We start from the raw sequence: 27,273 nt of genomic DNA, 5'->3' as shown, positions 1-27,273 counted from the left end.
TGTACTAGTCGCTGAAACTAAGCATGCAGGTGCAGTCGTTTTTAAATAGTTTTGTTAGACTGGAGGACAATGTATAGTGGGGCTTTGAGCGTCCATGTTTGAACCCTGCTTTTCTTATTATAGATTACATGGGGCGGCATGTTGGCACAGTGGTTAGCACTGCTGCATCACAGCGCCGGGGACCCGGGTTCGATTCTGACCGTGGCAAACTGTGTGGAGTTTCCACCTTCTCCCCATGTCGGCGTGGGTTTACTCCGTGTGCTATAGTTTCCTCCCACAGTCCAAAGATGTGCAGGTTAGGTGGATTGGCCATACTGGTATTGCCCAAAGGTGGGATTATGGGGATAGGAGCCTGGGTAGGGTGCTCTATTGGGGGAAGGAGCTGGTGCAGACTTGATGGGCCGAATGGCACTGGGGATTCTGTGATTAATGACTCGCTTGGATATAGAGCGCAACATTTCACAACGTTCATTTGACACAATGTGGAGTATTCTGAACTGAGGAGAATAGTGGCTGGTACTGTAATAGGCAGACAAGTGACAAATGAAATTAATGCAGAGAAGTGTGAATGGATTAATTTTGGTAAGAAGGGCGAGGAGAGGCAATATAATAAGTGTGCAACTTTAAAGGGGGTGCAGGAGCAGAGGGACTCTGAGGGTATATGCACACAAGTCAATCAAGGTGTCAGGGCAGTTGAAAAAGCAGTTAATAAAGCATAGGGAATCTGGGTTTTATAGATAGAGGCATGCAGTACAAAAGCGGGGAAGTTATGATAAACCTGTACGAAATATTGTGGGCAGCACAACTTAGGAAGTATGTGAGACATTAGAGCGAATGCAGAAAAGATGCAGGATGAGGAACTTGAATTACATGGATAAATTGGAGAAACTAAGGTTGTTCGCTTTGGGGTGGCACAATGGTTAGCACAGCTGCCTCACAGCGCCAGTGACCCAGGTTCGATTCCGATCTCGGGTGACTGGAGTTTGCACCCCCGAGTCTGCGTGGGTTTCCTTTTGGAGGCTCCAGTTTTTTCCCCACAGTCCGATGATGTGTAAGTTAAGCGGAATTGGCCATGATTTAGGGGGCTGGGGTGGGGGAGTGGGCAGAGGTAGAGCGCTCTTTTAGAGGGTCGTGCAGATTCAGTGGGCCTATTGGTCAACTTCTGCATTGTAGGGATTCTATGAAAAAATAGATTTGACAGAAGTTGTGAAGTTGTTCAAAACCACAAGGGATCTGGAGAGAGTTGATGTGGCGAAACTGTTCCTGTTGGTAGAAAGATTGAGGGCACTTATTCAAGGTGTTTGGCCTAAGAACTAATGACAACATGAAAACTTCTTTACACAGTGATTGGTTAAGATCTGAAATGCACTACCCTAGACTGCGGTGGATGTGGATTAAATCTAGGCATTCAAAAGGAAATTAGATCATTATCTGAGAAGAAAAGTATTGCAGGACTGTGGGGAAAAGGTGGGGAAGTGGAACTAAGTGCGTTGCTATTTGCATAGAACTAGCATGAGCACGATGGTGGTCTCCTTGTGCTGTAACCATTCTATTATTCCTTGGAGACTGGGGTGGGGGTGTGGTTTGCCAGAGTATTGGAGTTTTGTAAATGTTACACTCATTCAAAAAAAGATGCAAACCTAGCAACGGGTCAGTCAGTTTAACCTTAGAGTTGATAAATTGGAGAAGCTAAGGCTGTTCGCTTTGGGGTGGCACAATGGTTAGCACTGCTGCCTCACAGCGCCAGAGACCCAGGTTCGATTCCGATCTTTGGTGACTGGAGTTTGCACGTTCTCCCCTTGTCTGCGTGGGTTTCTTTTGGATGCTCCAATTGTTTTCCCACAATCCGATGATGTGTAAGTTAGGTGAATTGACCATGATCAATGCATGGTTTAGGGGGCTGGGGTGGGGGGAGTGGGCATGGGTAGAGCGTTCTTTTAGAGGGTTGGTGCAGACTGAATGGGCCCACGGTGAACTCCTGCAAGCTTTTAGATATACTCTGGGACAAAAATAAGCCACTTGGAGAAATCAGGGTTAACTGAGGAAAACCAGGAAAATCATGTTCATCTAGCTTGATTGAGGTTTTTGATTTGGTAAAATGATTAATGAGGATTATACCGTTGATGTGGTGTACTTTGACTTCTGAAAGGTATTTGATAAAGCACTCCTTAATGGGCTTCAGTGAAGGTGAAGTCCATGAAATAAAAGACAGTACCAGCATTGACAAAGTTGGCTGAGTGCTGGGATAGAGTTGCGATGGACAGTTGTTTTCCAAAATGAAGGAAAGTTTACAGTGGAGTTCTCTGGGAGAGACTCATTGCTTTTCTTGATATAAATTAACAATCAAGACTTGATTGTGCAGGGCACATTTCAAAATTTACAGGTATGACAAAACCTGGATATATGGAGATAGACTTCGAGGATATAGGCTGATGGAATGGGCAGGCACGTGCAAATTAAATTTAATGCCAAAAACAGTGAAGCAATACACAGTGAAGCAATACGTTTTAGGAGGTGGCATAGTGGTTAGCGCTGCTGCCTCACAGCACGAGGGACCTGGGTTCGATCCGACTTCAATGACTGTGGAGTTCGCACATTCTCTCCGTGTCTGTGTGGGTTTCCTCCCACAGTCCAAAGATGTGCAGGTTAGGTTGATTGGCCATGATAAATTGCCCCTTAGTGTCCAGGGATGTGCAGGTTAGGTTATGGAAGTATTGGGATAGAATGGGGTCGGGGGGAAGATTGGGATTGGGTGCTCTTTCAGAGGGTCGGTGCAGACTCGATGGACCGAATGGCCTCTTCCTGCACTGTAGGGATTCTGTTATATCTATGATGATTTTTCTGTGATGAGGAAGGACAAGGCAAGGAAATATAACTTGAAGGACATAATTCTAAAGGGAATGCAGGAGCAGACTGACCTGGGTCGGTATATGTGGAAAAATTGTTGAAGGCGGCAGAGTTGGCAGAGAAAGTGGTTACTAGGGGTGTGAAATTCTGGGCTTAATAAATCGGAGCATAGAATACCAAAGCAGCAAGTTATAATAAACCTTTTATGAAACACTGATTCAGCATCAACTGGAATATTGTGACCGCCACACTTTTGGAAAGGTGTTGAAGGCATTAGAGAGTGCAGAAATGATTTACAAGAATGGTCCTAGGAGTGAGGGATTTTAGTTATGTGATTGGAGAAATGGATGTTCTCCTTAGGGAAGTGAAGGTTGAGGAGAATTTTGGGTTTGGAGTGAGTGAGTGGGAGAAACTGTTCCCACTAGTGGAAGGGATGAGAACCAGGAGACACCAATTTAAGGTGAATGGCAAACAAAGTAAAGTGACATGAAAAGTCTTTTCATGCAGCGTGTTGTTTGGATCTGGGACGCACTACCTGAAAGTGGTGGAGGCAGAGTCCATCATGGCTTTCAAAAGGGAATTGAATAATGACCTGAAGTGTAAAAAAAACAACTGCAGGAGAAGGCCAAGAGAGTGGAACCATAGAGTTACACTTGCCAGGAGAGTGGGACTAGGCTAGATGTTTTCGCAGAGAGAAGGCCGGCCCCTGAAATAAGACCATAAGATTTAGAAGCAGAATTAGGCCATTTCGTCCCATCAAGTCTACTCTGCCAACTGATCATGGCTGATAGGTTTCTCATCCCCATTCTCCTGCCTTCTCCCCATCACTCCTGACCCCCTTATTAATCAAGAACCTATCTATCTCGGTCTTAAAGACACACTTGACCTCTGCAGCCATTGATGGCAATGAGTTCCACAGATTCACTATTGTCTGGCTGAAGAAATTCCTTCTCCTCTCTGTTTTAAAGGGTTGTCCCTTCAGTCTGAGGCTGTAACCTTGGGTTCTAGTTTCTCCTAGTGGAAGCATCTCCACATTCACCCTATCTAAGCCTCTCCGTATTCAATGAGATCCCCCATATTGTTCTAAACTCGAGTACAGACCGGGGTGGGCGGCACGGCAGTACAGTGGTTAACACTGCTGCTTCGCAGCTCCAGCGTCCCAGGATCGATTCCCGGCTTGGGTCACTGTGTGTGGAGTCTGCACGTTCTCCCAGTGTCTGTGTGGGTTTTCTCCGGTGCTGCTGTTTCCTCCCACAAGTCCGAAAGATGTGCTGTTGGGTAATTTGGACATTCTGAATTCTCCCTCTGTGTACCCGAACAGGCTCCAGAATGTAAAATGTAAGCCTACTTATGACAATAAAGATTATTATTATTAGTTCTGAATGCGCGCGCATGTGTGTCTGTACATGACAACATGGTTCGGATTTACTGAGCTTAGACTGATGAAAAGTAAGGGGATTCAATTGGAACCAAAAACTCTGTTTATCAAACTATAACATTACCACATGAAAGGGAAGATGAGGTTGAATGGAAGAACTTGACTATTTCAAGTTAAGTTGTCTTTGACCTTAAAGCAGTTTTAAAACTGCTTACGAAAGATTGGCTCAATTCTGAATCAGTATAGGGTTTTAAACAGAATGGTTCAGATATAGTAAATAAAGAGAAACTGATGGTTAAAGATACAATCACCAGAGGATAGAGGTGATTGATTAAAGAACCAGAGGTGACATGAAAACCTTTTTAATAAGATTTGGAATGCACTGCTTGATAATGTAGTGTAATTTAAATGCCAATCACCGGCGAATAAAATATGGCAATCATTTTAAGTTGAGGATGTTTAGTTGACATCCAGAGCAGACTGACTCTTGGAGGAAGTCACAATAGTTATTTTTTTAAAGTTTCAATTCAATAAATCGCCAAATCATTTTGCTAATGAAAATGTGTATACTTGAAAATGTCAGTTGGTTACAATTCTATTCTGATCTTAAAAATTGTGGGCAGACAAAGTTTCAGATACTCAATGGCTTGAAAAGTACAGATGTGAAACTTTGACTTTCGATTTTTGTCCCTTCAGAAAGTATTTGCTTGTTTTGTTACTGAACATCAGAAGATGTTTAACTTTCAAAAGAAAATATAAGACACACAGCGTGTGGAAAAATAATCTACAATTCTCTTTCCCTTGCACTTCGATTTATCTGATTTCTCTCACTTTATCCCAGCTTCAAATGTGTTCAATAAGGGAGCATCCAGAATGCACTGGGGTAAACTATTTAAAAGCTAGGAAGTTAGGTAGGGCAGTTCACAAGTGGAAAAATTGTGATACATTTTTGGCAAGAATAAGCAAAAGGGAACAAACCCTACATGACAAGGTTTTGATATTCCCAGGCAGATTATTAAAAGTGTTGATGCAAACAGATATATCAAAACAAATTACGAACAAAGTATTTTGTTCTGTATTGAGTGACAGCAAATACAAAAGCTCGGAAGATTTTTTGGTTAGCCCACCACTGAAGTTACCGTGTCAGTCCCATTGTAGAAGGGATATAAAAGCAATATAACAATATTAAAATTACAATCACAACTAACAAGTTCCACAATCTGTTAAATTTAACTGAATCTTATTGGGGATTGAACTTTCATTAAACAAAGTGCAACAGTTATTGAAATCCTTTCTTAAAAAGAAAAAGTTACTCCCCTGTTAGCAATGTCAAAATTAAATCAAACATTGCAATACTGGAGCTGTTAAAAGCAGCTGGTTACCACGGATTTGTGAAGAACTTCACAGTATAGCACTTGTGTGAAGTACAATAAATATTTCAGGATGTTAAATTTATTTTATTTACCATTTTAACTAATTAAATAAATATACACCAACTGTCTTTTAACAAATAGTCCTTTCCCCATCCTTGTTTTTATTTCTTTGTTGCACCTTCCATCTGTAAATTTGGTGATCAGCATTGATACATAAAGGCTTTCTAATAAGAATTTGTGCTACTAAATCACTTGTCTACATTGAATATTGATTCAGTTTAAAGGAAATTGGCACTATTTCTACAGTTTGATGAGTCTTGCCTTGAAAACTATATCAGGAAAGCTGGGAGCTCTGCTTCCAAAATGGATGCAAGTAACTTCTGTAACTCTTTGTGCTTCAATGCAAAGCTTCCTTCTGAGGTTTGTAAGATGAACTAATTGTAAGTGAAAATTCTCAACAAATATGATTTTGTATCCGAATTATGAGAAGTTAATGGTAGTGACAGAATTAAGCTTCTGTTAAATACAAAATCAACATTTAAATATCAGTAAAGGTATTATACTTTAAAATCTGTGTTCATTGACTTTTATAAAGAAAGTAGCAAAAGATGAAATGTAACTTCAACCTCCAAAATTAAAAGAAAGATTGTTTGTTCTGCATATTACAATTTTTTTTGCTGGAAATTAACTTGTAAAATGCTGCACACTGGAGTGGTGGGATATTGGCTCACAGCCTAGCCCTGTCATTGCAAGGGAACTTAATCCGATAGGATCCTTGCACATATCTGCAACTGGTGACAATGTAGGATTAGCAAAGGCCTGAGATGAGATGTTATGTTATTATTTGCAAAGAGCTAGGAATTAATTGTTATCCTGTGGTGCCACATTCACTGCTGCACAGCACTCCTGGGCCGAGTGACAATGCACCAATCTCTGTCAGCAGCCACTTAGAGCTGCAACCAATGCACTTGAAAAAACTCGAGTCTAAAGTTTGATTATTTCTAACTTATGGAAACAAGAAGTTATAACACCAGGTCACTTGCTCAACTTGGAAAGAACATTTTCATTGGAGCACATAAAGGAGATTTTTAAAAAAAAACTGTGCCTCTTGTTTCTGGTTGAATTCATAATCCATGTAACTGTTTAGTCAATATCTGGGCTTTCAACTAGAAAGTTGGCTATCAGAGGTATTTTAGTACCTCTTTTGCAGAAGAAATTAAAAATGTTTGATTGTATACACCCGTTTTCAGTATTTAGAAAGGACAGGCAAAAAGGAACAGGCAGTGGGGTGGTATTGCTGGTTGATGAAGAAATTAACAATTAAGGACGAATATTGGCTCCGACGAGGTGGAATCTGTATGGGTAGAGCTGAGAACAACCATGATACAGTTAGTGGGGGTGGTATGTAGACCCCCAAACTGTAATGGTGACATAGGGAGTACATTAAACAGGAAATTTCAGAAGCATACGAAAAAGGAACATCTGTAATTATGGGGGACTTTAATCTGCACGGAGATGGGCAAATCAAATTAGAAGCAATAGCATAGAGGAGGAATTCCTGGAGTGTATACGGGATGGTTTTCAAGATGAAGAGTAATGGAATTGATTCTGAGAATAAGGTGCTGAATCTAAATAAAGGAAACTGCAATGGTATGAGGCGCGAGTTGGCATGACGGATTGGGCGACGTTATTTAAAGGTGGATAGGTAATGGCAAGCATTCAAAGAGCACAGTGAAAGGCAACAATTGTTCATTCTTGTTTGGCGCAAAAATAAAACTGGAAGGTGGCCAAACCTTGACTTACAAGGAAAATTGGAGATGGTATTAGACGCAAGGAAGGTGCTACACCATGGCCAGAAAAAACAGCAGACCTGAGAATTGGGAGCAATTTAGAATTCAGGAAAGGAGGACCATATTTATTGATTAAGAAGGGGATAATAGAATAGAGTAAGCATGCATTGAACATAAAAACTGACGGTAAAAGCTTCAATAGATATTCCTTATCTGGGAAATTTAATATGGAGAACAAAGAAGTGGCTGACCAACTAAATACATGCTTTGGTTTTGTTTCGCAAAGGAGGACACAAGTTATGCAACAGAAATATTGGAAAACACAGCGTTTAGTGAGAGGGAGAACTGAAGGAAAGTATTGATCGGGAAATGGTGTTGGGGAAATTGATGGACGATAAATCCCCAGGGCCTGATAATCTGCATCCCGGAGTACTTAAGGAAGTGTGTTCTTTATAAATAGTGGATGCATTGGTGGCCATCTTCCGAGATTCTATATACTTAGAACAATTCCTACGGATTAGAGGGTGGTTGATGTAACCCCATTATTTAAAAAGGGAGTGCAACAAGTAAGGGCCAACAGTCAGACCTGGAGAGCTCTGTGGTGTGGATGCCCGCTGAGTGCCCAGAGAACAGTTGGTGGAGTTCCTGATGGACAAGTTTAAGTAGCAGAGAAGTGAGGCCTTAGAGGACCTGGCCAGGGTGGCTGGGCTGATCGGGCAGCGATAGAATGTGTGGAGCAAAGACTGGAGACTCAGCACGCGGTGCTCCAGAAGGTGGAGGAGTCTGGCTGAGCACGAGGATTGGTTGGCTTCGTTGGTGGCGGAAATTGTGCTGGTGGTAGAGAACCAGAAGAGGTTAAGAGAAGGTAGATGGCTTGGCAAATCGCTCAAGGAGGCAGAATGTTCGGATTGTGGGTCTGCATAAGGGGATCGAGAGAATGCAGTACACAATATGTGGCGAGGATGTTTGAGACGTTGGGGGAGGGGGTCTTTGAACAACCTCCTGAGTTGGATTGAGCGCACAGTTCGCTGAGGAAGGAAGCCTGAAACAGGTGAGCCGCAGAGGGCGAGTGGTGCGGTTGCACCGTTATTTGGGCAAAGAAGTGGGTGAAGGATACAAAAGTGCACTTGGGAAGGCCATTATTTATCAGGACTTGGGAGTAGAGTTGGCCAAGCGACGGAATGGGTTTAATAGGGTCAATACAGCCCTGATCAAGAAAGACGTGAAGTTCAGTGTGCTGTCTCCTGCTTGTTTGTGGGTCACCTTCTGGAATTAGAAGTTGTATTCTGATACGCCAGAGGAGGCGAGTAAGTTTGAAAGATCATGGACTGCGGGACTTGAGAACTTTGGAATTGACAGATGCCTGTGAGGGAAGGGATTGGGTTTATGTTGGGTTGTTTGTTTTTTTATTGCTGTTTTTCCCACTGTGCTCAATTGATTACTGGTGTATGTGGTAAATTGATTATGCTGTGGTTCTGTTTACCTGCCCACCGTTGAGATTTAGGATCGGTATGTCTGGTGGGGGGGGAACGGATGGGGTAAGAAGGAGAGGGTGGGATGGGGGAGCCTGTGAATAAATGAGCCAATAAGAGGTCACGTGCCATGGCGTATTTGAGGAGTTTGAAGGCGGACATTGCGTTTCTACAACTGAGACTCATTTGAAGGTAGCTGAACAGATGAGGCTAAGGAAGGGCTGGGTGAGGTAAGATTTGTTACTTGGGGTTGGACATGAAGTTGAGGGGGGAAGGTGGTGTTGGTGAATAAGAGGGTGGCCTTTATGGTGGGGAATATAGTGGTGGACCCTGGGGGCAGAGATAAGCGGGAGGCTTGAAGGGGTGCAAGTTGTGCTGGTCAACATAAATGCCGTAAATTTGTCAAGTTCATGAAGCTTCCTGACTTGGACTCGCACTGGCTTATTGTGTGCGTGTGTGGTTGGGTGGGGGGGTGCGGGGAGAGGGAGAGGAGAGAGACTTTAATACAGGGTTGCATCCTAGGGTTGACTGGTCGTGTCCCGGGTCTATGAAGGTGGCGGCGATGGCGAAAGAGTTTATGGGGTAGATTGATGGGATGGACCCATGGAGATTTGAGAGGCTGAGGGTGAAGGAATTTTTGTTCTCTTCACATGTCCACTGGGTGAAGAGCCGGATTGATTTTTTTTTTGTCCTGGGTGAGGTGTTGTTAGTGGGGATGGTTGGATTAGAATATTTGGCGATCATGGTGTCCGACCACATGCTGCATTGGGTGGATTTGCAGGTAGAAGTGGGGCAGCCGCAGTGGAGGTTAGATGTGGGGTTGTTGACAGATATGGAGATCTGTGAAAAGGTAGGGGTTATGTGGAGCATAACAAGACGGGTGAGGTCTCTGCTTCTACAGTGTGGGAGGTGGTGATTGGGGGAGCTTATTTTGCTTCGGGTGCATAAGGAGAGGTTAGAGAGGCAGAGGTTGATGGAGGCCATCCAGCTGGTGGACCGGAAGTACTCTGGCACCAGAGGAGGTACTGTTAAAGGCGAAGCAGAGGCTCCAAATGGAGTTTGGGTGTATGTCTACAGGGAAGGCGATGGGGCAATTGGGCAGTCCCAAAGGGATGATGTATGATAATGGAGGAAAGATAGCCTGATGGTGGCTCATTAGTTGAGGCAGGCGGCAGCGAGGGAGGTTTGATGGATGAGGAACAGTGGTGGTCACTGACTTTGGGGGGGGGGGGGGGGTGAATTGGGTATTTGAAGCTTTTAAATCAGAAGCTGTAAACTCTGAGCTTCCGGGGGGGGGGGGGGGGGGGGGGGGGGGGTGAAGGTAATAGGCAGTTCTTGGACGAGCTGCAATGGGGGGGGGGGGGGGGGAATGCTGATGCAGGGTAATGGATTGTGTAGAGTCTATGCAGTCGGGGAAGACCCTGGGCCCAGACGGGTTCCTGGCAGGGTTTTTTAAAAAGTTTTGTTTCCCGTCGCGTTGTCTCAGGCTTCTATCTTGTATATTATTTAAAAAAGGATAAGGACCCGGAGCAGTGTGGGTCATACCGCCGATTTCATTGTTGAATGTGGAAGTGAAAATATTGGCCGAGGTGCTGGTGACGCGCATAGGGGATTATGTGCCGGGGGTGATAGAAGAGGACCAGATTGGGTTCCTGAAGGGGCGCCAGTTGTTGACTGATGTCCAGAGGTTATTGAATGTGATCGTGATGCCTCTGGGGAGACAGGACATGGAAGTAGTAGTGTAGATGGATGCGGAGAAAGCGTTTGACCAAGTTGAATAGCCGTATTTGTTTTGAGATGTTGGGGTGGTTTGCATTAAGGCGTATAAGGCCGAGTGTCCGGACGAATAGAGTCAGTTTGGGTTACAGCGGGGGGGGCAGTTGCTTTTTGTCCTCGCAATTAAGCCGTTCCATGCAACGAGTTGCAGTTTGCAAACAACGCGGTGTGTGTGCATTCAGAGGCAGAGCTGCAAACCATCTTCACCCACATTCATGGAGGCATATGACAGAATGGACCTCAGACTGAAATCCAAGGTTCTCCACCAGCTCGCTCCTGCCACATGCCACACAAAATTGCCCCCCAAACATAAAGATCCATGGTTGACCCTTGGACAATGTGGATCATTTTCCATACCTTGGGAGCCCCCTCTCGGTGCGAGCAGACATTGGTGACGAAATCCATCATCAACTCCAATGCCCCAGTCATTGGATGTCTGAGGAACAGAGTATTCGAAGTTTAAGACCTCAAACCCAGTACCAAGCTCATTGTCTACAGAACAGCCATGGTCTCGTTCCCCCTCCCCGTCCTTTGCAACAGACTCATCAAATCCATGGAGATATATCACCAACGCTGCCGCCACAAAATCCTGCAAATCCACTGGCGGGTATCAATTGGTCCACATACCAATGTGAGCATCCTGTCCTGGGCGCGAAGATCCCTAGTATCGAGGCACCAGGCACAGTCGACCAGTTGCGATGGGCGGGCCACATTGCCCGCATGCATGACACAAGACTCCCAAGACAAATGCTCTACTGTGAGCTCCACAATGGCAAGCGATCACTGGGAGGGCAGAGAAAACGTTGCAAAGATACTGAACGCCTCTCAAAATAAATTCAACCCCACTGACATGTAGAAATTGCTTGCCTTGGAATGCACAAGCTGAAGAAAAAGCATCAGTGAAGGTGCCAATCACCTCCACCATCATAGGGTGTAGCGCATGGAGGCCAAGCGTAAACATCGGAAATTGAGCGCAGAATCCCTAGCGTCCCACTCATCCACCTCATCAAGCACCACTTGCTAAACTTGTGGCAGAGTATGTGGATCCAGGATCAAACTATTCAGCTGCTGCAGAACCCAGTGGAAGCAAGTTATCCTCAACGCTGAGGGATTGCTCAAGAGAGTGATGACAAATTTTTTGCTGGTTTTCCCGAACCATCCTATTTTTGTGCCTAACCTATTTTTAGGAGGGTCAATATGGAAATTCCCTGGACTAGGAGGGTGTTCTTTGAGCGGGACAGGCAGATAGGGGGGCTGGCTTTGCAATTATTATTGGACCGCAAACATCGCAAAGATTAGGAAAAGGGTAGTGGGGAGAAGTTGGTGTAGGGACAGATGGAGGAGGCCTCCTGTAGGGATCAGTTTTAAGGGCATTATTGCTGGTGCCTCTTCCGTTCTTGCCAGCCGGAACTTCATGAGCCCTGTGGTAGTGTCAGTGCTGAGGGTGTGGAACAAGTGTTGGCTGCACTTTAAAGTGGATGCATGTCCCTTTGGCGCAGATTTTTGTCAACCACAGGGTTGTCCCGGCTGGGTTAGGTTCTAAGTTCAGGGAGTTGGGGAGGGGGTAGAGTTCTTCAGGGATCTGTGTATTGCGGGGGGGGGGGGGGGGGGGGGAAGAGAGAAAAGGGTTGCAGAGTTAGAGGAATTGGAGGCGATGTATCAATTACCAAAGGGGAATGGGTTCCGGTACCTGCAGGCTAGGCAATTCATGAGAAAGGAGCTGGCCTCGTTCCCAAAGCTGCAGCCCCTGATGCTATAGGATGAGATTCTGTCCGAGGAGGAGATGGGAGAGGGCAGGGTGTCTGACATATCTGGGGAGTTGATGTAGAAGGAGAGAGTTTTGGGTGGAGAAAGTAAGACGCAGGTGGAAGGAGCAGCTGGGGCGAGGGGTTGTGGTTTTGAGACTGGGGTACGGAATGAGGCATTGTGGAGGGTGAATTCTTCAAGTGCAAGACTGAGTTTCATCCAGCTCAGTGTGGTGTGTGGGGCACACACGATGGTGTCCAGGATGAGCCGGTTCTTTGGAGGAGTAGAAAATAGGTGTGGGGTGGTGTGCAAGGGACAGGCGAACCATGTTCATATGTTATGTTCTGGCCAAGTCAGGCTAGAGGGGTTTTGGAAAGTTTCTACAGACATAATGTCAAAGATTCTGGGAGTGCGGGTGATTCTGATTTGGAGTGTCGGAGGTTCCCGGAGTGCAGGTGGGAAGAGAGGCAGACATGTTTGCCTTTGCCTCCCTGATAGCCTGGAGGCAGATGTTTGTGTGACCGGGGGGGGGGGGGGGGGGGGGGCACTGAGCCGCCTAGGGTGGGTACACTGGTGAGAGATTTGGCAGAGTTTCTGCACCTTGAAAGTTTGCCATCAGGGTTTTGCAGAAGGGTTTCTTCTTGAGGTGGATCAACTTCTTTAAAGTTTTGGGGGGAGGGGGGGGGGGGGGGGGGGGGGGGTTAGGGTTAGGGTCCCTTGTTTGGGGTTTGTTTTGATAAGAGAAAAAGGTGAGTGTGGGTTGGAGGGAGGAGAGGGGGCAGTCTGGATATGTATGCTGATATTGCTGTGTGAAAATGCCTTCAATAAAAATATTTTTTGTAAAAAGGATTTGAGTACAGGAGCAGGGATGTCTTTCTGCATTTATACAGGGCCTTGGTGAGACCACGCCTGGAATCCTGTGTACAGCTTTGGTCTCCTTAACTGAGGAAGGATGTTCTTGCTACGGAGGGAGTGCAGCAAAAGTTTACCAGACTAATGGTAGGACTGATATATGAGGAGAGATTGAGTCAGTCAGGATTATATTCACTGTAGTTTAGAAGAATGAGGGGTGGGGGCTCATAGAAAACTATAAAATTCTAACATGACTAGACCGGGTAAATGCAGGGAGGATGTTCCTGATGGCAGGAGTCCAGAATCAGGGGTCACATCTAAGGATACTGGGTAGACCATTTAGGACCGAGATGAGGATACATTTCAGAGTAGTGAGCCTGTGGAATTCGCTACCACAGAAAATAGTTGAGGCCAAAACTGTGTTTTCAAAATGGAGTTAGATATAGCTCTTGGGGCTAAAGGGATCAAAGGGTATGAGGGGGGGGAGAAAGTGGGAACGGGTTGCTGTGTTGGATGATCAGCCATGATCATAATGAATGACAGATCTGTCTCAAAGGGCTGAATGGTCTCCTATTTTCTGTGTTTTTCCATATGCAAGGTGCACATCTTTTAATGAGTGAAGAATGTTTTTTTAAAAATGCATTGCTTGGTGGTCTTGGAACGGAATGGACAGAAAAAAGTTGTGATGCCAGATTTTATTCTGTAGAAATTATACAATTGTTTCTGAAATTTTGTTTTTACCTTATTTTGCTCTGAGCAAGCATACTAAACATAGAAATGTGAGGAAAAGTATAAAAGTAACATTTGATAACCACTTATCAATAGTACAAATTGAATGGTTGTACTTGCTTTATTTAGGCATGCTTCATCTCACGATTTCTTTAACAGACCTCATGCATTTGCACTACACTGGATTACATCACAAATTCTGTTTACTCAGTTCCATGTGGTCTGCCATGTCTTCAGTTTACAATCATTACAACTTAATATGGGGCACTGGAGCACCTCACACAAATAATCTTTGGAGTTACCAACTTTTCTTAGTGTTACTGTTTCTTTATATTGCAAATGAAATATGCCTTTAACATAATGAAGCATGCCAAGGAGCTTACGAAACAATGTATGATACTAGCCACGTGAGGGGATATTGGATCAGGTGATCGAAAGTTTGGTTAAAGAGGTTGGTTTTGAGGTGTGTATTAAAGGAGGAGGGTGAGGTAATGAGGTGTAGGAAGGGTATTCCAGAGCATGTCAACTTCGAAGGCGCGTCCACCAATGGTGGAGTAAAAAAAAATTAAAAGATCCACAAGAGGCCGGAATTAGAAAAGCGCAGACATCTTGGAGGGCCGTGGGATGGAAGAAATTTGATAGGGAGGGCTGAGGTCATGGAGAGTTTTGAAAGCAAGAACGAGGAATTCAAAATTAAACTAGGAGGTGGCCAAGGATAGATTCCTGGGGGATACCAGAAGCCATTGCAAGTGATTCTCTGGCTATGATTAGATACATTAAAAAGTGCAGTCAGGTTAGAGCAGCCAAGCCTAGCTGGACAACAGTGGAGAGGCATTGGAGGAGGATAACATGGCCACGTCAATGGCTATAGCTGGATCAAGAAGGATGAGGAGAGAAAGTCTACCTTTGTGACAGTCACACAGAATGCCGTTGTGACTTTTTGAAGTACTGTGCCAGAGATTCATAGTTTCAGGAAAGGTGGGAATAAATTTTAAAGGCAACAGCATGTTCAGATTGAAAATGGGATGGCAGTTTCAAGGACAGTAGATTAAGGGTTTTTTGGGGGAAAAGGGGTAGGATGGCAGAGGGACAACACCTGAACATAGTACCATTTGTAAGATCGGCTAATGTGGGGTAGGAGGGGAAGTTGCATGGTCAGGTTATTTACACACCATTCAAGGATTCTCAAATGTATGCGAACATTTCAAATGTTTGCAGACCCTGACGTACGTTGTAAAAGACTGGAATAACAATGCATTTAAGTTTACGTGGTGAAGAACTTTTATTTGTTTCTCCATTCTCACAATTTGTTGTCTTTTTCTTTTAGTTGTACTCGTTAAATGAGTATAAGCCACCTATCTCCAGGGCTAAAATGAACCAGGTGACAAAGGCGGCTATCAAGTCTATTAAGGTAAATTCTAAAATTGATCTGACCTTTCGCTTTAAAACAGGTGCATTGTTACTGAATTTGTATTGCAAAATAATGTGATCACAACTTTTGTTTCGTTAATGGTTAATTATAATCAAGAAGCGGCTTACCTCACATCTTTTAAAAAGTACCTGGCTGAGCACTTGGCATGTCATTGTGCTGGCAAATAGGTAGAAACATAGAAAATAGAAGCAGGACAGGTCAGGTATTTTTTCATGTCAATGCAGACTTAAAATGGGCCGAGGGCCTCTTCTGCACTGTATTATTCTGTGATTCTGTGAAACTTTACGCACCACAATAAATGTTAAGTTTTCTGGTTTCACAAAGTCGCTTTCATTCCCACATATTCTATTTTCCAATGTCTAAATTTGTCTTTCTGGACTTCTGTTTCTTCAGACCTGTGAAGTCCAAAATTATTTTGTGGACTCCATACATTGAGAGTTCATAAATCAGGCTCGTAAAGCCAAGGAAATTGGGTCATATTTAGGTTTTATTTTCTTCTTGAGTGTTTTGAACTTTTTACATTTTATAGACCTGGAGGTTTGGAAAGGATTGTACTTATTTTTGGATCTGAGATTTGGAAAGGGAAAGTTCAATATAGAAACGAAGAGCAGGAGGAGGCCATTCGGCCCTTCGAGCCTGCTCTGCCATTCATTATGACCATGGCTGATCATTCAACTCAATAATCTAATCCCCCTTTCCCCACATATCCTTTATTCCCCTGCGCCTAAAGGTGCTAAATCTAACTGCTTCTTGAAAACATGCAATCTTTTGGCCTCAGCTACTTCCTGTGGTAACGAATTTCACAGGCCCGACCACTCTCTGGGTGGAGAAACTTCTCCTCATCTCTGTCCTAAATGGTCTACCTGTATCCTCAGACTATGACCCCTTATTCTGGGCACACCCCTCTACATCTACACCTTCTGCTGCCTTGGGAAAGCAGACAGCATAATCAAAGACCCCTCTCACCTGGCTTACTCGCTTGTCCAACTTTTTCCATCGCGCAGGAAATACAAAAGTCTTGAGAACGCGCATGAACAGATTCAAAAACAGTTTCCCCGCTGTTACCAGGCTCCTAAACGACCCTCTTATGGACTGATCTGATTAATACTACACTCCTGTGTGCTTCACCCGATGCCTGTGTCTCTGTATTTACATTGTGTACCTTGTGTTGCTGTATTACATATTTTCTTTTCATGTACTAAATGATCTGTTTGAGCGGCATGCAGAAAAATACTTTTCCCTGTATCTCGGTGCACGTGACAACAAACAAATCCAATTCAATCTAATCCCACCACTGGGAGCATACTTCCTGTCTAGTTCTGTCAGAATTTAAAAGGTTTCTATGAGATCCATCTCTCTCCTCCCCCCCCCCCCCCCCCCCCCCCCCCCCCCAAATATTCTTTTGAACTCTAGTAAATATAATCCTAACCAATTCAATCTCTTCTCGTACAAAAGTCCTGTCATCCCGGTTGTCATGTGAGAGTATCTTTAAGAAATGGGGGTTGATAAAATAGCTGTAGTGGATGTACCTTTAAGAAATAGGTGTTTATCAGTGCTGTCAGAGTGTGGGTGGAGCTGGGCTGGCTGTCTGCTTTTGCTTTTGCTTTGGACTTGCAGCTACAGGGTGTGTTTAGTTTAGTTTTGCAGATTGGAAGCTGCATCCAGCAAAACCAGTGCAATTCTGATTTTCTGCCTGAAAGAAATGTCTTCAAATCACTTACTAGTTTAAAAGTGAGAACTCCTCTCAATAGTAAATTTAAATCTGATCTCTGTGTTAAAAGGTTATTTTTGTCTTATGGATGTTGCAAGGAAAGATTAAGAGTTACTTATAGAGTACTGTATTCTTTGGGGATTTATTGGCGTTGATAGTTGTTAAGATGTTTACTGTGGGTTTATAAAGTGTTAACTGGGTTCATAAATAAACATTGTTTGAATTTAAAAGTACTGTAGATCTCTGTTGCATCACACCTGCAGAGTAGGCCCGTGTGCTCCCATAACCACAATCTATTAAAAGTTGTGGGTCAGGTGAACTTCATGATACACTTTAGGGTTCTCTAAACCCTGGCCCATAACCGAGTAATCAGTCTGGTAAACCTTCGCTGTGCTCCCTCTAGAGCAAGAACATCCTTACTCTGATGCGGAGACCAAAACTGCACACAATATTCCGATGTGGCCTCTCCAAAGCCCTGTATAATTGCAGCAAGACATCCCTGCTCTCATACTCGAATCCTCTCGCTATGAAGGCCAACATATAATTTGTCGTCTTTACCTGCAGGCTTACCTTCAGTGACTGGTATACGTGGACACCAAGGTCTTGTGCATATTCCCCTCTCCTAATTTATGGCCATTCAGCTAAGTCTGCCATCTCATTTTTGCTGCCAAAGTGGGTAACCTCTCATTTCTCCAAATTATACGACATCTGCCATTCATTTGCCTACTCACTCAACATGTCCAAATCACACTGCAGGATCTCTGCATCCTCTTCACAGCTCACCCTCCAAATCTGCAAATTTGGAGATATTACATTTTGTTTCCTCATCTAAATCATTAATATATATTGTGAATAGTTGGGTTTCCAGCACCGTTCCCTGCGGTAGGATTTATCTATTTGTAATCCCAGCCTGAGATGTGCAAATTAATGGGAACTGTGATTTAAATTTCATATGTGGCTCACAAGGCTCATGAAATATATCTATTGGACCCATTATGGCTGAAAACCTGAGCGCTGCAGTGCTGTGGCCAAATTTCAAATAGACGTGATGCATTCGAAACAGCTGATATCTTCAGACCATGTTCTGACACCCAGAATTTCTAACCCTGCATAGCCATTGCTACACTTGTTTAAAAAAATTACTTCCAGATTGTTAGGGTTGGGCCCCTTTGTTTTGGAGCTTTAATTCTAACTTATTGATGGGGAGTAGTTTTGGTTCCAAATAAAATGTATTAGGCAGCTTTATAGAATGGTCCAATAGTGGTTGACAACATTCTTATTTATTCAAGGGACTGATGCGGGCTACATAGGGCCCTTCTTTAAGCTTCTATATCCTCTACTTAAGCCACATGAGAACTAACAGTTCTCAATTGTTCTGGTATTGCATCAATTGTTTGGGTGACTAAAGCATTAGGTCAATGCATTCTCCTTCACTAAGAACATTGACAACCAAAAAGTTCCAGCGATAATTTAAATATTCTTCCCATTGTATATTCCTTTTCACCTCTGACCTAGTGATACCTTGAATAGGAAATTATTTATTTTCAGATGTGATTTTATGTTGTAAAATTAGGAAGGAAATTAATGGAGAATTATTTTGTTTCACAAGGAAACCTCTGAATTTCAGTGGAATGTTTTTTGAGACAGTTGGAGAATGGTTTTATCGAAGAACCTTTGACCCTTAAAGACTGCACTCTTGAGTAAAGAGGATGGAAAATTGGGGATTAACTAGTTCATAATTCTAGGAGGTTTCTTGAAGATCTTGAAGTTCTCAGTCTAAAGGAAAAAAAGTAAAAAATTATTTTGTAACCTCGCAATTCAGCAGTACAGTCAAGATAATGATTGTAGACTTCAAGATATATCCAGCTGTTTAAGAAAAAAACCATTTCTCAGTCATAAGTTATAACAGTGCAAGTCTTTAATTCTTCTTAAATTTGGTTATGGTATAATATTTGAGTGTTAAAGCTTTTGCGTAGATTAAGCTTGTGGATCAAAATGATGCTGAGTTTGCAGCATCAGCAACAAAGCATTTGTGCAAAAGGGCTGATCCAATTATTCCATGAGGGTTCAGGTCATTTTCCTGTCCTGGGCTTCCCTGGTGGATCATATTTGTGCACCTCTGGAGGCATGTAACCCTCCTTTCTAACTGTACTGATAATGGTGTTATGTCTGGGCCTTCTCAGAAATATTTGGTTTTGGGTCCTTGGTTCCACCTGTTTTGCTTCATCAACTTTGTTAAGGGGGTAGACAGAGCTTTCAGCCCTGGCAAGGTTAACCAGAAACCAAGGGGAACCACTGGCATAGCCAGGGTTATTTATGGCGAGAGTGTAGCAGACGACATGGAGAGAATTTGGAGGTGAAACATATCCCAGCTGTCAATTTGTCGATACAACATTTCACTTAATTGAAATTGAGAAAAAGAACACCAGAATCGCTAAAGGAAATAAAAACAAAAATTACTAGAGATTCACGGGTTCAACTCTCAGTTGTAGACGTTTCAGCAGAACTGGGTCCAAACTGAGTTATCGCAGAGGGCAGCAGAGCAGCAGCTTTGATTGGCTGTTCCTGGGAGATTTTGCATATGTGCAGTTGTGGTCAGCGTAAGTGAAGGTGCACCTGCATCAGTGACCTGAGGAGTTCGACGGAAGGCAAGCATCCAGCAGAGGGCAGCAGAGCAGAGCTTCTGATTGGCTGTTCCGGGGAGATTTGCATACGTGCAGTGCGGTCAGCGTAAGTTGAAGGTGGTTTGTGAAGGGGCTGTTCTCGAGTGACAGCTTTACCCGAAACATTACTTACGTAGTGTCTCCCACCCATCCTCCTCCTCTAACCAAAAAAAAGTTCTGTCCGTTGGATTGCTAAACTAACAAGTTTTTTATTTTTTATTTTTCAGTAGTTGGGAAGTTAGTTCAGTGGGAATGGAGGCTAGGGCAGTTGAATGGTCCTCCTGCAGAATGTGGGAGGAAAGGGTCACCTCTAGTGTCCCTTCTGACTACATCTGCGGGAAGTGCACCCAACTCCAGCTCCTCGAGAGCCGCGTTAGGGACCTGGAGCTGGATGAACTTCGGATCATTCGGGAGGCGGAGGAGGTTATTGAGAGGAGTTACAGGGAGGTAGTCACACCTCAGGTAAAAGAAGAAGGTAGATGGGTTACCGTCAGGGGAGGGAGAGGGAACCGCAGGCAGTGCAGGGATCCCCTGTGGTGTTCCCCTCTATAACAAGTATACCGTTTTGGATACTGTTGCGGGGGACGACTTACCAGGGGGTAAGCAATAGGGCACAGGTCTCTGGCACAGAGTCTGTCCCTGTTGCTCAGAAGGGAAGGGAGAAGAGGAACAGAGCACTTGTCATTGGGGAATCCATAGTTATAGGAACAGACAGGAGGTTCTGTGGGAACGAAAGAGACTCACGGTTGGTGTGTTGCCTCCCAGGTGCCAGGGTTCGTGATGTCTGTGATCGTGTTTTTTGGGATCCTTAAGGGGGAGGGGGAGCAGCCCCCGTCGTGGTCCACATAGGTACCCAACGACATAGGTAGGAAGAGAGATGGGGATTTGAGACAGAAATTCAGGGAGCTAGGGTGGAAGCTGAGAGCTAGAACAACAGAGTTGTTATCTCTGGGTTGTTACCCGTTGCCACGTGCTAGCGAAGTGAGAAATAAGGAGAGAGGAGTGAACACGTGGCTACAGGGATGGTGCAGGAGGGAGGGTTTTGGTTTCTCCTGGATAATTGGGGCTCATTCTGGGTAGGTGGGACCTTTACAAACAGGATGGTCTTCACCTGCAACCAGAGGGGTACCAATATCCTGGGGGGGAGATTTGCTAGTGCTCTTCGGGGGGGTTTAAACTAATTCAGAGGGGCGATGGGAACCTAAATTGTAGTCCCTCAGTGTAAAGGATGTGAGAGTAGTGAGGCAGGGATAGGGTTAAAAGTTCGAAAGAGGGCACCGGCAAGCAGGACGCTGGTTTGAAGTGTGTCTACTTCAACGCCAGGAGCATCCGGAATAAGGTGGCGTGAGCTTGCAGCATGGGTTGGTGTACCTGGGATCTCGATGTTGTGGCGATTTCGGAGGACAGGGTAGAGCAGGGACAGGAATGGTTGTTGCAGGTTCCAGGGTTTAGATGTTTCTGTAAGAACAGAGAGATGGTAAAAAGGGGGGGGGGGGGGTGGCATTGTTAATCAAGGAAAGTATTACGGCGGTCGAAAGGATGCTTGAGGACTCGTCTACTGAGGTAGTATGGGCCGAGGTTAGGAACAGTAGAGGAGAGGTCACCCTGTTGGGAGTTGTCTATAGACCTCCGAATAGTTCCAGAGATGTAGAGGAAAGGATTGCAAAGATGATTCTCGACAGGAGCGAGAGTAACAGGGTAGTTGTTATGGGGGACCTTTAACTTTCCAAATATTGACCTGGAAATACTATAGTTCGAGTACTATAGATGGGTCAGTTTTTGTGCAGTTGTGTGCAGGGGGGTTTTCCTGACACAGTATGTAGACAGGCCAACCACGGGGCGAGGCTACATTGGATTTGGTACTGGGTAATGAACCCGGCCAGGTGTTAGATTTAGATGTAGGGTGAGCACTTTGGTGATAGTGATCACAAACTTGGTTATGTTTACTTTAGCAATGGGCAGGGATAGGTATATACCGCAAGGCAAGAATTATAGCTGGGGGAAGGCAATTATGATGCTATTCGGCAAGATTTAGGATGTATAGGATGGGAAGGAAACTGCAGGGGATGGGTACAATCGAATGTGGAGCTTTTTCAAGGAACAGCTACTGCGTGTCCTTGATAAGTATGTACCTGTCAGGCAGGGAGGAAGTTGTCGAGCAAGGGAACCGTGGTTTACTAAGGAAGTGAAGCACTTGACAAGAGGAAGAAGAAGGCTTATGTAGGATGAGACATGAAGGCTCAGTTAGGGCACTTGAGAGTTACAAGTTAGCCAGGAAGGACCTAAAGGGAGAGTTAAGGAGAGCGAGGAGAGGACACGAAAAGTCATTGGCGGATAGGATCAAGGAAAACCCTAAGGCTTTCTATAGGTATGTCAGGAACAAAAGAATGACTAGAGTAAGATTAGGGCCAATCAAGGATAGTAGTGGAAAGTTGTGTGTGGAATCAGAGGAGATAGGGGAAGCGTTAAATGGATATTTTTCGTCAGTGTTTACACTGAGAAAGACAATGTTGTCGAGGGAACAATCAGGTTCAGTCGACCAGGCTAGATGGAATTGAGGTTCAAAAGGAGGAAGTGTTAGCAATTTTGAAAAGGTAAAAATAGATAAGTCCCCTGGGCCAGATGGGATTTATCCTAGGATTCTCTGGGAAGCCAGGGAGGAGATTGCAGAGCCTTTGTCCTTGATCTTATGTCGTCTTTGTCGTCAGGAATAGTGCCGGAAGACTGGAGGATAGCAAATGTTGTCCCCTTGTTCAAGAAGGGGAGTAGAGACAACCCTGGTAATTATAGACCTGTGAGCCTTACTTCGGTTGTGGGTAAAATGTTGGAAAAGGTTAAGAGATAGGGTTTATAATCATCTGAAAAGAACAAGTTGATTAGCGATAGTCAACACGGTTTTGTGAAGGGTAGGTCATGCCTCACAAACCTTATTGAGTTTTTTGAGAAGGTGACCAAACAGGTGGATCAGGGTAAAGCTGTTGATGTGGTGTATATGGATTTCAGTAAGGCGTTTGATAAGGTTCCCCACGGTAGGCTATTGCAGAAAATAAGGAAGTATGGAATTGAAGGTGATTTAGTGGTTTGGATCAGTAATTGGCTAGCTGAAAGAAGACAAGAGGGTGGTGGTTGATGGCAAATGTTCATCCTGGAGTTCAGTTACTAGTGGTGTACCGCAAGGATCTGTTTTGGGGCCACTGCTGTTTGTCATTTTTATAAATGACCTGGAAGAGGGTGTAGAAGGATGGGTTAGTAAATTTGCAGATGACACGAAGGTCGGTGGAGTTGTGGATAGTGCTGAAGGATGTTATAGGATACAGAGGGACATAGATAAGCTGCAGAGCTGGGCTGAGAGGTGGCAGATGGAGTTTAATGCGGAAAAGTGTGAGGTGGTTCACTTTGGAAGGAGTAACAGGAATGCAGAGTACTGGGCTAATGGCAAGATTCTTGGTAGTGTAGATGAACAGAGAGATCTCGGCATCCAGGTACATAAATCCCTGAAAGTTGCCACCCAGGTTAATAGGGCTGTTAAGAAGGCATATGGTGTGCTAGCCTTTATAAGCAGGTGGATTGAGTTTCGGAACCACAAGGTCATGCTGCAGCTGTACATAACTCTGGTGCGGCCGCACCTGGAGTACTGCGTGCAGTTCTGGTCACCACATTATAGGAAGGATGTGGAAGCTTTGGAAAGGGTTCAGAGGAGATTTACTAGGATGTTGCCTGGTATGGAGGGAAGGTCTTACGAGGAAAGGCTCAGGGAATTGAGGTTGTTTTCGTTAGAGAGGAGAAGGCTGAGAGGTGACTTAATAGAGACATATAAGATAGTCAGAGGGTTAGATAGGGTGGACAGTGAGAGTCTTTTTCCTCGGATGGTGATGACCAACACGAGGGGACATAGCTTTAAATTGAGGGTGATAGATATAGGACAGATGTCAGAGGCAGTTTCTTTACTCAGAGAGTAGTAGGGGTGTGGAACGCCCTGCCTGCAACAGTAGTAGACTCGCCAACTTTAAGGGCATTTAAGTGGTCACTGGATAGACATATGGATGAAAATGGAATAGTGTAGGTCAGATAGGCTTCAGATGGTTTCACAGGTCGGCGCAACATCGAGGGCCGAAGGGCCCGTACTGCGCTGTAGTGTTCAATGTTCTATGTTCTATCACATGTTAAATGTTAACCTGCTTTTTCTTCAGGTAATTGTTTCCAATATTTTAAAATTGATGCTTTTAGTAAAATCTGCTTGCAGTTAAAACAAAATAGGTGATGGGAAAAAGCAACTGTAGTTACGGATGGAGTAGTTATTGATTTTTTAAAAAATTCAAACGTTATAATTATTGGCTATAATCTTGCAAGAACATGTATAGCAATTACTGACTAACCATTTGAGAAACCTTGGGCAGGAGGAACATGAGAGAAGAAGGCATAATCGGGGTGTTGGGATGGCATTCATATATATACAAGTTTAATTCTCATCAATTTTGGTCTTGGGACATAATCATGGAAGGTCAAATAAGCATTTCTACCACTTATGATCCTGACACCCTTGCTGCAAAATATACAAATCTGAAAATGTCCAACCATGTCTAAGTAACTTACTTTCCATAACCCAGTAACACTATTGTGTTTCGGCATCTTCAGGATAGGATGGTGTATGTCTTAGTATAGTAATAAAACAGCTAACGTAAATATTATTGCAACAATTTGCTGCTGATTTGAGGAGCATTGTTACTACACAATCGCTGAGGAAAAATTTAATAATTCCTAAAAAGTGCATTGTTGGGCTTTTGTGTTTGGAAAACAGCTTGGCGATGACTAGATAGAGGCCATTAAAATCTTTAATGAGTTGGGCAGGATTCATGTAGACAGAATGTTTCCACTTGTGCAAGAATCCAAAACAAGGAGTCATAAATGGAGGTTATTCATTAATAACTCAAATAGTGAAATAAGGAGAAATATCTTTAGTCAAAGAGTGGTTAAAAAGTGGAACTTGCTACAAACATATGCTCTAATTTTTTTGAGTGCAGAGGCAGTTTGTTAAGGTACATGACCTTTTAATTTCTTTCACACAACCATACTTGCGACTTGCGTGGTAATTTTAAGGGGCTGACTTGCGCACAGCCTGTGCGGAGACATTCATATTTCTGTGGGACCATGCAGCTTAGCGGGCACGTTGCTGGCTACCACAGAAAGTAGTTGGGGCAAATAGCATAGATGCTTTCAGAAGGAAACTAGACAAGTACATGAGGGAAGGAAATAAAAAGATGCGCTGATAGGGTGAGATGAGGTATCTGTAATGGAAGGAAACTTATTTGAATTATAAACACCACGGTAGCATGGTGGTTAGCATCAATGCTTCACAGCTCCAGGGTCCCAGGTTCGATTCCCGGCTGGGTCACTGTCTGGGCGGAGTCTGCACGTCCTCCCCGTGTGTGCGTGGGTTTCCTCCGGGTGCTCCGGTTTCCTCCCACAGTCCAAAGATGTGCAGGTTAGGTGGATTGGCCATGCTAAATTGCCCGTAGTGTAAGGTTAATGGGGGGATTGTTGGGTTACGGGTATACGGGTTACGTGGGTTTAAGTAGGGTGATCATTGCTCGGCACAACATCGAGGGCCGAAGGGCCTGTTCTGTGCTGTACTGTTCTATGTTCTAAATGATTTGGGCTAAGGGGCCTGCTTTTGGCTGTAGGTTCTGTATAATTCTGTACCTATAAAAATGACCGGTAGCATTTGGGATTTTGATTAAAGTAGATACCATTTTTAAAAAAAAATTATTATTATAAATTTGTACCAGACAATGGTTATACCACAGTTAAAAGTGCTGTGTGAATATCTTTGAATATCTCATTATAGAAAGCAGCATACAGCATAGATTCACCAAAATGATACCAGCAATATAAAACTAGCTTTAAGGATAAATTTGAGTTAGGACTATTAGAGGGCACGGTGATTTTTAAAATTAAGAAATATTTTAGTTGGGTGAATAGGGAAAGATTATTTTCTCCGGTTAGGGAAAATGTTAGGATGAATTTATTTCTCCAGAAGATAGATGAAGCACGAGTTGATTTGTAATATGGGGTGGTTGAGGCAAGCCAGTGTATCTTTTTAAAAGAAAATTTGATAGCTATTTGAACCAGGGATCCATGAGAACAGTGAGAAGCCACCAAGCTGTGGGATTTGTTTTGGATTTGTCCAGCAAAGATTTTTTTTGGGGACAGGAAACAAAATAATGCATCGAGTGACTCCTTATGTACTGCCAATTTAAGATCTTTCAGTGTTATTTTTCAAATTATTTTTCAAAATTGCCACCTAGAGTAACAGAATTCATAGGAGCTGCTCATGCTCTATATCAGAATTAAAATTACGGTTGTATCCATTTGTTTGCAACTTTGCCTACTGAAAGCTAAAGCTGGTGGGTTCTTCTGCTGGTAAGTAAAACACAGCTTTGTTTACAAAAAAAGCTGAGAGGTTGAAAAGCTGGTCAGCAGTAAAAGCCAGTGATATGTTTGAATTATGTGCATTGGAAGGGAATGTATGCATGTTTATTTCTGATCACAAGGTATTCATTTCATTGCTTCACACTTCCTGAGTTCTGTTATAAGACCATAAGACATAGGAGCAGAATGAGGCTACTCAGCCCATAGAGTCTGCTTCGCCATTCAATCATGCCTGATATTTTTCTCATCCCCATTCTCCTGCCTTCTCCCCATAACTCAATATCCCCATATTAATCAAGAACCTATCTATCACTATGCGGCAAACATTTCTTCTTAAAATTCCATTCTGTGTTCACCTTTTTATGATGTACACAATTTCAGCACATCTGGGTTGTTATGCACCAGAATAGATTAAAATTACTGCTTCCCCTTCTATGAAATGTTTCAATTGTCCCAAGCGGTTGGAATTAAGTTAGTATCTGTAGTACTCTTTAAAGTGCTAAGAACTTGCAGTTTAACTCTCAAGTATAAAGACTAATTTAGAGTGTGTATCCAAGCTGTTTGTTGGGTGACTGACCTTGATATTGGCATAAAACATAATTGAACAAACTTTTCAACATGGTGATTAAGTTATTGTAAAGATTTTTTATCGTTTCAACGTCTCTTCCAACCTTCTGAATTCTAAATTGAGAGTTTTAATGCAAATTCAAATGGTATTGAAACTAATCTAGTCAGAAGAAATATACTCTTGTAAAAGGCATCCATGGAAAGATTCATTTGATCCAGGTGCGTCAAGAACCGATATGATCATAAAGCCTCCGTTCAGTCTTAAAATATATAGCTAGGAAGAGACTTTTTATGGTAGTTTGGTATATGTAAATAATTGGTTTTCCAAAATGTTATGCCATTATTAAGTATCAGGATTTCCTTCAAAAACCATATTTCAGTATTTCCAGGATGGTTCTTGGCTTCCTGTAATGTGTTTAAGAATTTCCGTTTCTATTCCAACCTAATAAAGTTGGTAACTGGCAGTAAGTTGTCAGTCTCTTTAGTGTGCAAATAATGAGTTGTCTGA

The 27,273-nt window shown here is 43.5% G+C and overlaps 1 protein-coding gene across 5 annotated transcripts in view; it reads left to right on the top strand.

Annotated features, from left to right (window-relative positions):
* Positions 1-27,273, top strand: part of scaf8 (SR-related CTD-associated factor 8) — a 381,141-nt gene that overhangs the window by 22,725 nt on the left and 331,143 nt on the right. For 3 of the 5 annotated variants that reach the window (XR_005461998.1, XM_038808444.1, XM_038808445.1), the window contains one exon: positions 15,291-15,374. The exons of 1 other annotated variant lie outside the window; for it this stretch is intronic. Coding sequence is in view for 2 of the 4 variants with exons in the window: in XM_038808444.1 (XP_038664372.1) it covers positions 15,291-15,374 (84 nt within the window). In the remaining 2 variants the exon portion in view is untranslated. Of the gene's footprint in view, positions 1-15,288; positions 15,375-27,273 lie in introns of those variants that run through there. One more of the 5 variants, XM_038808447.1, reaches the window with a different exon arrangement.

This window comes from Scyliorhinus canicula, chromosome 1 (assembly GCF_902713615.1).
Source record: "Scyliorhinus canicula chromosome 1, sScyCan1.1, whole genome shotgun sequence".
Taxonomy (NCBI): domain Eukaryota; kingdom Metazoa; phylum Chordata; class Chondrichthyes; order Carcharhiniformes; family Scyliorhinidae; genus Scyliorhinus; species Scyliorhinus canicula.
Note: the sequence above shows the minus strand (reverse complement) of the source record. Positions and strands in the feature narration are given on the sequence as shown.